Source organism: Haplochromis burtoni, unplaced genomic scaffold, assembly GCF_018398535.1.
Source record: "Haplochromis burtoni strain Fernald_Lab_line unplaced genomic scaffold, NCSU_Asbu1 Contig_370, whole genome shotgun sequence".
Lineage (NCBI taxonomy): Eukaryota > Metazoa > Chordata > Actinopteri > Cichliformes > Cichlidae > Haplochromis > Haplochromis burtoni.
In genome coordinates this window covers 210,265-228,048 of record NW_024582731.1, presented here as the reverse complement: position 1 = coordinate 228,048, position 17,784 = coordinate 210,265, and the positions used below count along the sequence as shown (strand labels likewise).

General features: G+C 39.5%; 1 protein-coding gene across 1 annotated transcript; it reads left to right on the top strand.

Annotated features, from left to right (window-relative positions):
• The first annotated feature begins 3,537 nt into the window (after positions 1-3,537).
• On the top strand, positions 3,538-17,211 carry tmem237a (transmembrane protein 237a). The gene is made up of 11 exons (XM_005943435.3): positions 3,538-3,924; positions 7,374-7,455; positions 7,555-7,683; positions 8,058-8,163; positions 11,485-11,639; positions 12,784-12,904; positions 13,826-14,017; positions 14,464-14,537; positions 15,601-15,688; positions 16,333-16,454; positions 17,102-17,211. The coding sequence occupies exons 2-11, from the start codon at positions 7,386-7,388 to the stop codon at positions 17,167-17,169; spliced, it is 1,125 nt and encodes a 374-aa protein (XP_005943497.1). The 5' UTR covers positions 3,538-3,924; positions 7,374-7,385; the 3' UTR covers positions 17,170-17,211.
• Positions 17,212-17,784: the final 573 nt, after the last annotated feature.

The following is a 17,784-nucleotide window of genomic DNA, read 5'->3' as shown; positions in this document are numbered from 1 at the left end:
TATTTTTGTATGTCTGTGACTAGAACAGCAGTGTAACAGGATGTAGTTAATAAAATGTAATTTTCTAACATCACACTAATGAGCGTCAAGCTTAGAGGTGGGCAGGGCCTACCTTATTTGTTCATATTGAAGCTTGCCAGAAAGAGTGCAAGTTGCTTGCACTGTTCCCACATGTTTGTACATAACCAGTAAGCCCTTTATTAATGTAGTGTATGTATTACATAATTAGACTTTAATCTGCAGTATAATTGCATTATCTTCCAAGATAATGTCTGATTTTAAACATGTTAAACATGTTTAGTCTGAGGCAACTAAAAGTGCTAAACATGTTGAACTGATGTCTCATACCATCTTTTGCTGGAAGGTCCTGTTCTTGATGGTGGGTGGCTCGGTGATAAGGTCACATTCAGGAGCAGCGATACAGCATCTCTTTGTTGTGTAAAGACAACTGAATCACAAAATACTGCACAACAGTTGCTTAGCAACCTCTGTCTGGTCAGTGTTTGAAGTGGCGGAAAGCAGCAATCCGCTTCTACTTGATCTGCTGCTGAGATCTGACTGACAAGATGCATAAATGGTGTGTGTTCATGGTGGGAACTTACTGATGTGTAACCTGGAGATTTCAGCACAGAACTTTAGAGTTGAGGTTGTCTTAGGTTTTCTTTATTTTTTCTTTTTATTGTAGACAGTAATGGATAATTACGTCACATAGAGTGGAATTCAAGAATGAAGAATTCTCTCTTCAGTTGTTCATAATGTTACAGATTAGCCTGTTCTGAATTTTAAGATGACTCTGTAGACTTCTAAGATTGAAATAAAGTCTGTGAGTTCGGGAAACCTAAGTTTCTATTTGTGGTGAGTTCAGCATTGCTCAATGAAAAGGCTTTTCTGTTTTCCTTTATTTTTGTTTTGTATAGTTTGAAGCATTTAGTGTTTTATACAATAAAACAGGACTTGATACACAAACGCTGTGCACTTGTAGAGAAACCAGGTAATGAGATAAAGGGCTTGTTGGGTTTTTTGTTTGTTTGTTTGTTTGTTTGTTTGTTTGTTTGTTTGTTTGTTTGTTTGTTTGTTTGTCATTTTGATTTAATTACCCATTTCAAAACGACCCATTTCAGAACAGCATAAGTCAAATTTAGGAATGTACAATTTTACTTTTATAAGTAGGAATATTACCATTGTTGCATTAAGCACACAACAGGTTCACAGAAATTATTGGTGGGAAAAAGGAGATGAGCTCCTAACCAGCTGACTGAGCAGAGTTTTGATATAATTGAGTGTCAAATTTCAGATGCAATCCCTCCTGTTAGCAGACTTCTCTCAAATGCTCATGTATTTAATTTGTTATTGGATGAATCTGATGACATTTGAAGAGTTTGCTTTTGTAATTTCGTCTTGTCACTTTGCTCAGTTTGACACAGAGCTAAACCTCCTTAGACTTACAATCTTCCTTTTGCTTTATTGTTACTGTCGGCTTGACTCCACATGCTGCTTATCAGCTAACAAATGCCCCACAGCTTCATCAGCACCTTGATCTGCGCTGAGGCAACTGTTTTACAGAGGGGTTACACTGACATCTTGAGGCCAATTGCTGTAAATACATATTCTTATCCACTGAAGTATGTTTTAGAAGGCTCACATCTTTAGTTCTGTTCAGGAATGTAGGTAAATATCTGCAATTTTGCATCTTCATAAAATAAACAAATAAAATAAGTTAAAAAAAAAACCAAATTTTTGAAAAGTAAATTTGAAATTCATAAATAAGAACAATATTTATACTTTAGCATTAAATATATTTTGATTACAAAGCTTGCATATATTATTATTTCTAATAACCATTATAGAAACATTACAAAATGGTATTTACCAATACTATATATGCAAGTGAGCTAAAAGCTCAGGTTTCAGACTGCTCTAAAAACTCACTCTAATCACTTTTTTTCTTCTCTTGGCTCCTTGTGATGTCAGAGAGAGCTCATATTTCTAATATGGTCCTCAGCCTCATGCTGGGAATGCAGAAGCCCCACCCACCTGCTGCTCAAAGCTTCCACTCATGAAGAAAAGTCATTTAGAAGGATAGTTTAATGGTTTAATTATTTATATAGCACATTTAATTACAACAGGAGCGTTGACCAAAGTGCTGTACAAGAATACAACATACATAATAAAACAACTTAGAGTATTAAAAGCAAACACCAAATATGAATTAACAAATAACAAATAACTCTCATGCTGTATTAAAAGCCAGTAAATAAAAATGCGTTTTAAGATAAGATTTAAAAAGATTGACAGTATGAGCCTGTCTGATGTGTAGGGGTAAATTATTCCGCAGCTTAGGCGCTACGACTGCAAATGCTCGATCACCTAGGATGTTGGCTTAAAAGGAGGGCGAGGGATTCTTAATACACTAAACCCGACTGTATAAAATAGATAAGGATAATTTGGAGCACTAAAACGCAAATGATTTATTTTGGTTTGTGATGTGAACGTACACTGAGCTGGAGAGAAACACCTGGTGTAAACACAGAGGGTTAACCTCTCTGTGTTTCTCAGGTTAATCCTTTGCAGGGCAGATGTAGTTCAGCTAATTTAACTGGAGGATTAGCGTTGTCTCGCTACGTCCCCCAGCCGGACGGTCATCCACATAAACAACCCTGAGAGGAAGTCTGTGGAGCCCAACATAACAACACAAAACAAAAACCAGTGAGTGGGTGGGAAAATGTAAGTGGCAGTGTTTATACATTAACACGCACACACACAAGATTTAAACTAGCCTGTTATCCTTTGTAAAGGTTATTCTTTCATAACCAGAAATTGCAAGTTGAGTGGTGGGTGACATTCACTTGTAATTTAGAAATCATTGAATATTTATGTAGTCTTCTTATTTTAAAAAAAAATAATCATTATTTTTGAGTGTAATCGTTTTTCAGATGCTCACTTCAAGCTGTTTATGTACAGCATGTGTCTGTGTGTGTTGGCCTAATAGGATTGGTTTCAGTGACCTGATCTCTGCTGTGTAAAGGTTTAACCTTTGAGCTCCCATCCTTGACAGAGGACCAGCACACCTGCTCGGTTTCTCAATTTTATAAGGTTAAATTAGGTTGTTGTGTCTTTTTGAATGACATTTTTATCTGGTGGTGGAGATAAGGTAAAGTTACTGATATCCATCCCGATGGCCGGGACACTTTGCTCAAAACTCAAATCATCTAATCAAAGTCATTGGGATTCATTCTCTGGGGATCCAAGAGTATTTTGCTACCCACTATTATGACTACAAACCATTGTTTTTTTTATGTATTAATTGTTGATATGTCCAGAATTAGACAGGATATTTGGGGGGAAAGAGCAAGGGAATGATGTGCAGTATGCATAACCAATCTTCCATCAAGTTGTCCAGCTACTCTATCAACCACAAGAACCTTATGCCTCAACAAGTATCCCTAAAACCTTCCTATTGTGCTACAAAATTTACTCTGTGTTTTAATATCAGATGGGAATATGTGTATCAAGGTACAGGGCGGAGAAGAGTTGGGCCTGGTTCTTTTTCGTGATGACTGAGCTGCAGAGTAACCAGTGATTGGATCTCCCGAGAGAACAACTGAGAGATTATCAGCATCCATGGCTTATTTGAAGTGCAGCCAGCAGATGACATCACAACTGATCCGCCAACCACAAAGCACAGCTCAGCACATGATCCACCTGTCACTCTAAACCCTAAGACAAGTCTCAAAGCCGGACGAGCTGCCTTCTCTATGTCTTCTTCCTGCTTCGCCCCACCTTCTCGTCTTTTATTTCCTCTTTTAAATTAAGAGAGGGGAGTTTTTACTGAGAAGCTTTCCTTCAGCTGGATAAGGTCAGACACAGACGAGGACGGTCTGTGGTGTTTCCTCTGCACAGCCACAGACACACTCAGCTGCACAGGTAAGGACAGATACACGCTAAAATGATTATTCTGTACACTTACAAAACTTTTACTGAGGGTTGAGTCAAAGTTGTTACATTTATTAGGCTAATATCTATTCTATTTTTAAGAAAGTCTGGCTTCCAAAGCTCATTTTGGGAAAATGCTGTAGGACACAGAGAGGGGCCTCAGGTACGACTCAAACCCAGGCCACTGCAATTACCCTTTCTTCTCTCACCTCAACCGGTCGCAGCAGATGGCCCCGCCCCTCCCTGAGCCTGGTTCTGCTGGAGGTTTCTTCCTGTTAAAAGGGAGTTTTTCCTTCCCACTGTCGCCAAAGTGCTTGCTCATAGGGGGTCATATGATTGTTGGGTTTTTCTCTGTATGTAATATTGTAGGGTCTACCTTACAATATAAAGCTCCTTGAGGCGCCTGTTGTTGTGATTTGGTGCTATATAAATAAAATTGAATTGAATATAGTCACACTGTCCAGCTGCCACCCTGATGGTTAGTCTCATCACCAGTGCCCTTTCCATTGTGTCCCAAATTGACACAAAGCGTGTGATCTGTTCACACTTGAAAAAATACTTGAAAAATGCATAAAATTAAGTACAAATGTGACGCATCCATCCATTCGCTTCCGCTTATCCTTTTTCAGGGTCGCGGGGGGCGCTGGAGCCTATCCCAGCTGTCATAGGGCGAGAGGCGGGGTACACCCTGGACAGGTCGCCAGTCTGTCGCAGGGCCAACACACAGGGACAGACAACCATTCACACTCACATTCACACCTAGTGGCAATTTGGATTATTCAATTAACCTATCTCCACAAGTTGCATGTCTTTGGATGGTGGGAGGAAGCCGGAGTACCCGGAGGGAACCCACGCAAACACGGGGAGAACATGCAAACTCCACACAGAAAGACCCCGGCCTGATGTTGGAATTGAACTCAGGACCTTCTTGCTGTGTAGCAACAGTGCTAACCACCGTGCCACCGTGCTGCCCTTCAATGTCACAGTAAATTATGGAGAGCGCTGCCATAACAAATTAAAAAGTAGACTAAAGTGCCCTTAATTCAGTAAATTTAGAATACTTCCCAGTGCACTTACTAGTTTATTAAGTTTAATTAAGTTTTACTGATATAGTGCCAAATCACAACAACAGCCGCATCAGGGCGCCAGACTATCAGAACACAGTAAATTTCCAATTCTGCAGTATATCTGCAGAAAAGCACACCTCAAATAAGAAATGTTTATAAAAGTAAAAACAATGTTAAAAGATCATCATACAAGTGATCTATAGATGTTATAAATAGGATCATATGTGACAACAAATGAAGGAGGGATCATAGACCCTACAATACTACAGACAAAACCCCAACAATCAAGTAACTCTCTTTGAGCAACCACTTGGCGTGGAAAGGAAAAACGTCCTTCCTTAACAGGAAGAAACCTCCGGCAGAACCAGGCTCATGGAGGAGCAGCTATCTGCCACAACTAGTTGGGGTCGACGGGAGGGAAAGATGAGAAGAGAATAACTAATGATTGAATGCAGAGAGGTGTATAAACACACAGTGAGTGGGAAAAAAGTGAGTGAAGAAGAAAAACTCTCCATCATTGGAAGCCCCCCACCAACCTGGTCTTATTGCAGTGTCCATTATAGGAGAATATCGCTCTCTCTTTCTAGTCCCTGTCAATACTCTCACTGAAGCATTTTGGATCAACCAAAGGATTTTCAGGGAGTTTCTACAACAGAGCAATAATAATAGATTACAGTAGTCCAGCCCAGACGTAATAAATGCATGAACTAGTTTTTTCACAATCACACTGAGACATAAAGTTTCTAATTTTAGATATATGGAAAAATTTTAGAGATAACATCAGTTACCACAATTAACCAGCCAGTTGCAGTTACACTGAAACCAATTTGCTGTTCTTCAGGATTACAGGCTGATTTATGCTCATGAATTCATTCATTCATTTTACCCAGAGATTTAATAAGTCTATAACATGTCTTGAATGTGGTCAAAATTATATTAACATGTATTTTTAACAACCCACAGAGACACATTTTGTTCTGACATCAGAATTGATATGAATACATTAAAAGTCAAATACCAGCACATTTCAACCAGTCAGTGCCAGATTAATACCAGTAACATGTAGCTGATATTGAATGTGATTGGAGCTGCTAAACCTGACAGTGTTTCTCAGGTTACTACAACACAACTTCTCTCATTTTTTCCACGTCTATCATTCCTTCATTTAAATGTTAGATGATAACGTGTTCGAAAGTTTGCTCAAATGCATTGTGAGCACAAGCTACTGATGTTTTATTTTTGATGATGGATGTTTTTAACCCACCAACACCTTTCTTCATAGAGAGGAAGTTAAATGCAAAATTATGACATTACTGTACAGCACTGCATTTGCTCTGTGGTACTTCAAAGTCACTGTGTATACATTTTTGTAATCTAGTCACTGATCTTCTCAATTTTACTCAAGCATTTTTTGTTTAGGCCTTAGGAGTGGTGCATAAATATATTGCCTAAAGTGTCTCCATTCATTGGGCAGGTAGGACAAAACGCTATGTTTGATTCTCAGTTGGGCTAATTAAACTTACAGTGGGGAAAATAATTATTTGATCCTCAAGCCAAACATAACGTTGTATTTGGTGGAGAAACCATTGTTGGAAAGCACAACAATACCACGTTTTTTGCAGTTGGTCACCAGGTCTGCACACATCTCAGGATGGATTTTGGCCCACTCCTCTTTACACAAACTCTAAATCTGTTAGGTTTCTTTTGCTGCTGCTCGGCAACTTCCAAGTGTCAGCTCCTTCCACACATTTCTCCTGACTGAGGTTAGGAGACTGGCTACATCACTCCATGACCTTAATGTACTTCTTTTGCCACGCCTTCTTGTCCTTGATTTTACCTCACGTGACCCCATCCAGTGACCCTTGATGCAGTGAAATCGTCTTTTACCCTCAGCAGCTAAACAGTCCAAAGCATATAGTTTCCACCTCCATGCTTAACTGCTGGGATGGTGTTTTCTGGATCATGATCAGCATTCCTCTTCCTGCCAGAGAGCTTGATTTTGGTTTCTTTTGACCAGAGCACTTTATTCCAAGCCTTCTATGAATCATTTAGATGTGCCTTCTTAAGCATAGGGACTTTGTAGATGCCCCAAGATTTCAGTCCATTACAGTGTAGTGTGTTACAAATGGTGCTCTTCACCAAACCATGTGCTTTGTGCTTTATGGTGTGCTTCTTAACCCCCTGTCCTCAGAGCTTCAGCCTAATCCATTTATCTCAAACTGGCATCACCACTAGTCACCTCAATATCCTCATTAACATGAATTAACTGACCTGAATTGCTTTCTAAAGGGAGATATTCTGTGAGACACTGAGAGAGATTTGTGATTGAGTTTATAAAGACTTTTTCTGTCTTTCTCTTTGTGCTCCTTACAGAAAAACAACACAATGCCAGCTGTCAAGAACAAGAAAAAGAAGGTGAAGAAAGAGGTTGTTGATGAGGAAGAGCAGGGAGACGGTGAGGGAGTGACAGTCACTACTACCTGTAGTTTAAATGAAAATGTATTCTATCATCCAGTATTTTTATTTTGTTTTCTTCTCTTTTGTTCTGTTCCAGTCGCCCTGGATGTGGAGATGGAGGAAGTGATCAACAGGAGCCATTCTGACAGTAGAGACCCTTTGACCCCAGAGCCACAGGATCTAGCACCACAGAAGAAGAAGAAGAAGAAGAAGGCACCTACAGTTGGTAACAAAACCTTTACTAGCTTTAACACATGTGTAAAAAGGTTGTGACCCAAATCCAGAGGCAATACTAATTCTATACAGAAGACAAAAAGTACGTCTGAATTTCTGATTCTTTCTTTCAGTCTGTTTGATCAGAATTTGCATGATTTTTTTTTTACATGTACTTTACACCCATTCTGTTTCTTGTTACATATGCCAGTTTTCCTGTAATTGTCATAGAGGCAGTGGGAGTTCTAAAGGCACAGAATAAATTAGATGTTAGATGATTGGCTGCATGACAACAAGCGAGATTAAAAAAAATAAAGGGCCTCAGCTAACAATCATGATTGACAACTGTGACCTTTAAAGCTTTCACATCATATATTTCTTTGTCAGAGCACGAAACAGAGCATGCTGATATGCCAAATGGCAACATTGCTGAATCAGTGATAGATGGAGAAGAAATGAATGTCGCTGTAACCAGGAGGACAAAAAGGAAGAGGTGAGTACCGCATTAGGTCAGATCCTCATATTTGAGCTAGATGGAAAACAAACACTGATGGGAAAATGCATCCAAAGAACTAATCCGTTCAGTTTTTTTATTCAGTAAAGAGTTCACTCGTCATTTGTGACAGTCAGGAATCAAATTAGGAAAGTACAAGCAGCAGCATTAACTATGGTAAAGGTAATCATTAGTAAACTGTGGCAGTTAGCTTTAGCTGAAGTGATGTCAAAAGTTAAACTTAGTCACTGTCAGTAATATGAAAAAGAATGTTTTCATAGGACTTTGGTAATAAGCAAAACACAACCAATGATTCAGTAGCTTGTGAAACCAATTTCAGTTCAATGCAATTCAATTCAGTTCAGCGGAGTTTTACTTATATAGTGCCAAATCATAAAAACAGCTGCCCAAAGATGTGTTATATTGTTAGATAAAGACCTACATTACAGAGAAACCTTGAATAGTCACACAACTCCCTATGAATGAGCACTTCAGTGGAAAGGAAAACCTCTTTAGCAGCAATAACTTAAAGTAATCATTTTCTGCATAACTTTATCAGTCTCTCACACTGGAGGAAATTTGGTCCATTCTCCTTCATATTTGCTGCTGTACTAAGAGCATGTTGTCCTGCTGCATGATAGGAGTACATGGTCAACGCAGTGATTGCAAGGCGTCCAGATCCTGTGGCAGCAAAAAAAGCCCAATTCATCCGTAGTTTACCACAGTGCTTGACAGTCGGTGTGACGTAATTGTGCTGATATGCAGTTTTTTCTCCAAATGTAGCATGTGAAGTGTTGGGGAGTAACGGAATACCGCCGTTACGTATTTAAAATACAAAATATGAGTAACTGTATTCCGTTACAGTTACCGTTTTAAAAGGTGGTATTTAGAATACAGTTACTTTGTTGAAATAAATGGATTACACTGCGGTACTTCCCTGTTTCATATTGTCGCGGGTCAGGACTGTTTGGGTTTTGTTTGACAGCTACGTTCTGTAGTTCCAGGCGGCAGCGTTACGGTTGCCATGGTTACAGGGTGACGCTCTCTCTCTGCGTGTTTCCTGGGTGAGAGAGCGCCTTTTTGTTGTTGTTGTTGTGCTAAGCTAATAGGGAGAATGCTACAGGTATAGCTCTAAGGAATCTATAGCCTCATGGGCAGTGTAGTCCGTGTTGCAGGGAGAATGGACTGCCACACTCTTATGTGTCTGTGAGCGAGGGAGGGAGAAAAATGAGAGTGGAAAAGTACGAGCTGTCATCGAGCAGAAACGGGAGCTGGAAGCATGTAAATATAATAATAACCACTGCAGCCAAGAAGAGTGCCTGACAAGCCCAGTTGTAAGTGAGCTATTAAGACTCGACTGTACGCTGTGTTCGTGTTTTCCTCCGAAACAATAAGTTCTGTTGGAGCAGCCTTTCAACGCCTCTCTCAAGCAAAGTTGACCCAGACAACAAAGTAAAGCTATTTTTGGCTACAAGCCGACACAGAACCCGACGTATTAGTCAGAGGTCCCTTTACTATGGTTCGGAGCCGCGGACCTTCAGTGACAGTAATAAATCACAGCAATAGTACATTCATGTAGTTGTAAAAAGCATGATAACATATTAAGTAATCCAAAGTATTCAGAATACGTTACTCTCATCGAGTAACGTAACGGAATACGTTACAGAATACATTTTGGGGCATGTATTCTGTAATCTGTAATGGAATACATTTTAAAAGTAACCTTCCCAACACTGAGCATGTGCCGTATTGTGTTTTATTCAGAAACACCTTTGTAAACTGAGATATATAACTCTTGGATATTTCTGTACTGCTACTTACCAAGATAATATCATGGAAGCAGTACTCCTGTAGTTAGTGTTTCCTGGTCTGTCTTTTGTCACTAAACGCTCATTTTTTTTGTTTGATGTAACCTCATAGGGGATTTGAACCAGTAATCTTTCCTTTGCCAAGTTAATGTGTAAACTTCTACATTTCATAGCCTAAATTTACAAAATATGAATATGGAATTGAAAAGCAAAGGTGAGCTGTAAAAATTCATATATACAGGTAATGAAAAATCAAAATCCCCAAAATGTTTTCCCAGAATGGTCTTGTTTCAACACAACAATGCCAGATTACATTATGCACACATTACAACAGCATAGTTCTACACTATAAGAGTCGAGGTACTAAACTGGCCTGCTTGCAGTCAACATTTTGCTTCCAGAACCACAGCATCTGATTTCTTTAATTTTCACATGTATTAAAAGAAGAAGATGTGCCACCTTCTTTGAAACGTGTCCCAGTAATAAGACTGAAAATGGTAATATTTTTCATAATCATGTTTTTATGATTGCATTCTTTTTGTTTGTGTGTCTCTATTTTTCACGCCATCCCAGCAAAAGGGTTTACAAGAACAAAACAAACAAAAGGATTTGTACTACCATATCTATAAATCAGTAAATTGCCAATGCACCTGTTGTTTAGATCAGTTATGAGCCAATGAGAGCTATCGTTATGGAGATGAGCTATTTGACAGTAATAAGAGGTAATGGAAGGTAAAAGGACCTGATGGCAGCTTAATGTAGCTAACTAACAGCTGAGGTTATCACCTTTTATTCAACTTATCTCCTATTACACTGTCCCTTATTTTCAATGTGAGCAAAAATATTCACAGAGACACACTGAGTCTGTGTGAATAAAGACACAACTAAGAGTTGTTTGTGTAACATATAGAGGATTTGATTTTGAAAGGAAAACCTACTTCCCATTTACACTCATAAATTAAACATATTTATTTTGAAAAGCTTGCGTCTCTTGGTAGACTCTGGCCTTTAGAGGTCTCTGAGCTTTATGTGCTGATAGTCTAGCATGTCTTAGGTTATCAGTCATCCAGCACATGACAGGGCAGTCATAAGCATTTGAGGTGATAACCCCACTAAGGTTAAACACCTGGGACTCACCATCAGCTCAAAAAGCTGTGTTGGCTTGGCTTAAAGCAACAGTCAACAATGTCCAGATAACAAAGCCCAGCATGCAGACGTACACAACCAAAGCTATAATGATTATTACAGTTGTCTCCAATTACTCATTGGATTTCTAACACCTTGCAAGAGTCCCTGGTTGCTATGGCAACTCACAAAAAAGAAAAAGAAAAGGGGAGATGAAAAGCTGTTTTTTTGTTTTGGGGTTCAATGTTGACATATTCATGTCAGTCCATGTGTCCACACCTAATAATGACTAAAGTTATTAAAAAGCAGTAACATATTTCAGTCTGGATAAATGGATGGACTTAGTGCTGCCATGTGACAAAACCCTCTTTCCAATGTCACCTGGCAGGAAGGCGAAGGCTACAGAGCACTCCAGCAATGATCTGGGAGCAGAAAATGACGATATCATCACAGACTCCCAGTCGCCCATCCCCCAGCATTCCCTGTTCTCAGCCCCGCACGGACACAGCCATCCAGCTGGCAAAGTGTTTGTGGAGAGGAACCGTGAGTATGAATCAGATTTACCAGGATCAAATACACAACGTGGCAGCAGGATGATGAGAAGGGTGATGATCCTTCTCATTTTTGACCATGAATGTGAGCAGCTAAATGCAGAAAAGCATCTAGAAGTTTCAAACTCTACAAACTGCTTCCTTTAAATACTATAAATGAAACCATGACTTGACATGACCAGTGAACATTTCATTTAAGTGGTAAATGGACTGGCAGTTATATAGTACGAGCCAAGTCAAGTCACTTTAGTGCCATTTCAACTATGTGCAGTGGTACATTACACAGTGAAGACCATGATTCCTCCAAGACCATGGCTCTATATATAAATAAACTATACGCACTCATGATTAGTAGGTGCCCAGCTTTACCTCCTGAGTCCTATCTGCCCCCTTTATTTTTTTGACTTTTCCAATAAATTATTTAGTAATATTTCACAAAATAAAATTTGCTTGAATTTTTGTTTGTTGGTTTTACTTTTAATTTTTTGAATAAAAATTAGAATTACCTTCCTGGCCAGACCACTGGCCTCTTTAATCCATCAGGCGCTTTGTCTATGTAGGTCACTGGCAGCTGACCTCATCTGACCCTGCAAATCTCCTCAGACACTCTCCAAGCACTTAGTGTTGCATGGCTTAACTGACTGCTGGCTCTGAAATGACCGCATGATCATTTATGTCATTGCTGCTCTTCAAGATTTCAAAATGTAAACATTTTTTTTTAAATGTTAGATCGGTGCACCCGGTTTAGCTCAGTGGGTGAGCAGGTGACCATTTGCTGTATGGCCAAAGAGCAGTAGGCCTGGGTTTGAGACCAACCTATGGCTGTTTGCTGCATGTCTTCCTCTATCTTTCTATCTTCACTGTCCCCATCCAATAAAGCTCAGGACAAAGAATAATTTGACTGGTCAACATGTAAAGCTGTGAATGTTAAAAACAAGTTCACTTAACTCCCAATAATGTTTATTATTATGTTCTTAGACAATGGCTGGATTCTGAGGTTTGGATCTGGTTAGGATTATTTTCTCCAGTGATGGAAACATAAGTGTGTGTGTGTGTGTGTGTGTGTGTCTGTGTGTGAGTGTGTGTGTGTTAGGATGTGTGTGTGTGTGTGTGTGTGTGTGTGTGTGTGTGTTCAGGGCGGTTTCAGGGAGAGCGAGTGGAGCATCTCCGACACTCTGAGTTGATGGATGACTACATGGAACCGAGACAGCTCTGGACCACCAGAGATGTTGCAATACGAGTCCACAGCAGCTTCAGGTCTGCAGACACACACATACACATAGAATGGGTTACATTAACACTGGCAGGAGCTAGCTGCAGCAGCTGTTTCAAACTGTTATGTATCTTATACATGTCTACTCAGCCAATCACATGGCAGCAAACGAATGCATTTAGATATGTAGACATGATTAAGACAAACTGCTGAAGTTCCGACTGAGCATCAGAATGAAGAAGAAAAGTGATTTAAGTGACTTCGAATGCAGCGTGGTTCTTAGTACCAGACAGACTGGTCTGAGTATGATAGTATAGTATGTATTAGTGACAGGCTGGCAGGCTCAGAATTTGAAATCATGGACCCCCTCCTTGCTTATATCAAAGGTTCGGCTGGGCTGGGTATGATGGAGTAATGGTATGTGGGCAAACTTTGGGCCCTTTAGTACCAACTAAGCATCATTTAAACATGGCTTTATCACCACAGTGCACCTGTATTCCAATGGCTGCTTCCAGCAGAATAATGCACCATGTCACAAAGCTCAGATCATCTCAAACTAGTTTCTTAAATATGAGTTCATTGTATTCAAATACCCTTCACAGTCACCAGATCTCAAACCAAAAGAGCACCTGGAATAGGAAATGTGCACCAGCATGTCATCATGGACCAGAATGTTTCCTCCACCTTGTTGAATAATGCCACAAAGAATTCAGAGAGTTCAGAAGGCAAAAGGAGTTCTAACCCTGTACTATCAACGTGTAACTAATGAAGTGGCTGGTGAACGTATATCTGATATAAAATATTTCACATACTATGCCACCATACTGCAGTGGTCCTAAATACACCAATTCAGCAGTTCTTTTCTCTTGTTTTGTCACAGAGAAACAAAGACTTTCAATGAGTAGCATGAGTAGCTGCCATGAAACCAGTTTAACGTGGTCCTGTGGTGTGATCTCCACCTGCAGGGTGATAGGTCTGTTCTGCCACGGTTTTCTGGCCGGCTTCGCAGTGTGGAACATCATTGTTGTGTACGTCTTAGCGGGCGAGCAGATGACCACGCTCCCCAACCTGTTGCAGCAGTACCACCTGCTGGCCTACCCAGCTCAGTCTCTGCTCTACCTGCTGCTGGCCATCAGCACTGTGTCTGCATTTGACAGGTTTGTGAGTTTAATAACTCAGAAGTCTACCTCTGCAGTCTCATTGCGAAGCGGAGGTGGAACCCATGTCATTGTTTAAGCTACTTAAAGGAGTGCGGTTCAGTTTGTGGACTTTGTCATGTCATATTAATTATCTTTGAAGAATCTTTAATTATTCAACTTATGCATTTTTACATTATATCTTTCAGCTCTTATTGTTTTAATTGTTCTTGTATTTTGTTCATCTCAAATGTTAAACTAACGATCCCCAAATTTCACTGCTCTTATAATTTAAAAGAAATTAAGAATCTGCACTTGGTGGAAACATGTACTGGAGACCTGTATTTCCACCAGCAATTGAAAGAAATAGTCTCATAATTGTCCAAATTCCTGCTGGACAGGAATTGTTGACTTGAATAAATAAGAAGGTGAAAAGTAACAGCCTTGCTGTTTTGCATCATCTGCAGAGTGAACCTGGCCAAGGCCTCCATGGCCCTGAGAGGCTTCCTCACCCTGGATCCTGTCGCTCTGGCTTCCTTCTGTAAGTAAGACAAGACAAAAGCAGAATGATGACGATGTTGATGTTAAGGCCTTAATGTGGTTAAGGACTATGCAGTCCTGTAAAAAACTAGAATACTCCTTTACTCCCTCCATAGAAATTACAAGAGTAAGTAGGACCCAGGTACTGCTAATCAAATGCACCTGATTAATTCAATTATATCAAGGCTTTAGCAATTTGCTGGTCTGTCATTCCAAAGTCCAGGAGTGGACATAGCACCAAATTCCCCCCACGGTCAGACTGTGCAGTTAAAAATTGCAGGAAAACCAAGAGCTACATCTCAGTGTTCTCCTAGCAACCTTAAGAAGTAAAAGTAAAGTTTGCCAGGAGGAAACCTCTTTTTCTCTTAAAAGGATATGGCAGCACGGCTTGGGTTAGCAAAGTTACATGTGAACAAACCACAGGACCTCTGAAACAAGACAAAGTGGAGATGTTTGGCCATAATACAAAGGACAGTTTAGAGAAAACCAAACACAGCATATCAGCACAAATACCTCATACTAACTGTCAAGCACAGTGGTGGAAGGATATTGAGCTGGGCTAGTTTTGTAGCGTCATGACCTGGACACCTTGTACTAATGGAGTCAACCATGAACGCCTCTGCATATCAAAGTATTCAAAAGCGAAGTCATCTGTCTGACAGGTAATATTTGGCTTGGGTCATGTAAAAGAACAATGATCGCCAGCTTGGCAGCAAATTCAAACCTCATTCGCACTTAAATTCGCACTTAAATGCTGTGGGGCTTCATAGAGCTGCGCATGAACAAATGCCTACAAAGTTGAAAGATCCAAGGTTTAAAGAAGAGTGGGCCAAAATTCCTCCACAACAATGTTAGAGACTGATAAAGTCATTCAGAAAACAATTACTCATTGTAAGGCCGGTTAAGGTAGATCTAAAGCTAATGAATCATGAACCTAGGCATGTTGGACCTGGTCATTTTTTATTTTCTTACTGGTTTTTCACAGGATCTCATAGAAAACTGAAAAAACGTTATTTTTTAAATGCCTGTAAGTATCCAAACATCTTCTCTCTTTGTGTGCTCAGTGTATTTTATAGCCCTGATCCTGTCCCTCAGCCAGCAAATGGCCAGCGATCGCATCAACCTGTATCCCACTGCCAATGAGACTCTGTGGTGAGATTTTTGTTTTCATTTTTATAAGTCAACATTTTTAGTGTGATCTTGGAAAAGCAAAGAGGAAAACAGATGAAAGCAATACTTTCCACAAAAAGTTCAAGGTTGACATGGCAACTGAATTTAAAAACTGATAGGAGCTTAAAGGGCTAAAAGGAAATATCTGATGCAGGATGGTTTAAAAGCAGGTGTTTTACATTTACATTATATACAATACTTTATTAGTGCTTCTGTGGTTCTAGTAGAACACTAAACGTGTATGAGAAGTATATTTTTAGCCATTTTTAGGCATATTCAGGCAATTGTAGTCAAATGTTGTTTTTTCCCATGATGAAACTAATTTGAATATCTTTCTATATATTGAGTAATACTTACATTTTAATTGTATGGCAGATTTAAAAACAAAACTCTTTTAAAAACTAAAAGTATCCAGAAAACATTCACACATTTCCACATAAAAGGAACATCTTCCTTTTAACAACACTGAGACCTGAGGCACCATTGCACCTTTATTAAACTTAACTTGGAGAATCTCAGAGTTCTGCTATTTTCTCCTTATCATGGCTGGAAAACCCTCCTGAGGACTCAATCTTGACATGGAATGGTAAAATAATAACTGCTATTTAACCCCTCATGTCCTGCAGGCCTCCTGGTTCAGAGCAGCAGATCCTGCGGCCGTGGATTGTGGTGAACCTGGTGGTGGCGCTGTTGGTGGGCGTGGCCTGGGCCGTCGTCTCCACACGACCGGACATCGACTACACAGAAGGCAAGTTTAGCTAAAACTAACCTGATATGACTTGAGACATTCCATCATCCAGTGATGAAAGTAACCAAATGTAGTTAAGTACAGTTCTCTGGTCTTTTGCATTACTTGTACAAAAATACACTATTGCTCATAACAAATATGTATTCCTATTAAGGTACAAAACTTTTTTTTATAGAAATTGAAATGTAAAAATCACACAGAGGGATGTTACTTAACTTTGGGGACACCTTCTTGAGCAAACAGGAAACATTAATGATACTTCAAATCCTGTGGAAACAGTGAAATAAACTAAAAACATGGTAATAAAACTACAACAACAGAAATCGTAAAAGGCTTCTGTAGGATTTGCCAGGTGTTTTGGCCACACAGCACACGCACATCTCCTGGACTCCAAATACACCAAGTAGCCTGAAGGATTAATGACACATCACTTTTTTTTTCATTTAAATGTAGCTGTACAAAGTATAAAAGTAATACTTTTGATGCATTGCTGTGTTCCAGGTGTCATTCTTTACATCACCACTAGATAGAAGCAAAGTGAAACATGTTCAAACCCTAAAACACGAGGCAGACATTCACATGTCATCAAGCCAGTGTGTGCGCGCTTTGTAGAAATGTAAGCTGATGGTCTGGATTTCCTTTTGCAGAGTTTTTGATGACAATGGAAGTGGAGGGATACCCGAGAGGAGATGAGAACCTGGAGATTCCGGCCTGAAAACCTTCTCTCTCACTGTGTCTTTGTCTCTGTCTTTAACGCCAAGTCTGTTTTACTAATTTCATTTATGTTGTTGTATAATGTAGCTTTGTGTTTGAACTGATTTTGCAAATAAACTAATAAAGGCTATATGGTGATAGGTGGTTGATACTTCTGCAGGGGAATAAGCGCCAGAAGAGCATAAAATACTTTCTGGTGTTTGTACTCCACTTGTAAATGTTTGTATTATTTTCATTCCTCTATTTTTGCTTATGGTCGTTTGCACCTTTTAGCAGTTTTGTCTGTGAAGTCATTTTGTGTGACTGTTGTGTTTTGTGTTCTCATCAGTTTTTGTGTCTTTGTGTGTTTTCTGTTTGTGGTCATTTTACCCATTTTGCCTGTAACAATTTGTATACACAACAGCATTTTTTTATGCCTTGTGTTGTAATTGGGAAGTCACTTTGCATGTCTTTGGATGTATCTGTAGCCATCCTTTTGTGTATCCCTTTGATGTCATTTTGTGTGCCTTGTTTGTTTGTAGCTGTTTTATAAGTCATTGTAATATTTCCGAGCTCTTTTTGCCTCTTTTGCCGTCATCATTTGCATCACCTCCTGCATGTATTTCATAACAGTTTG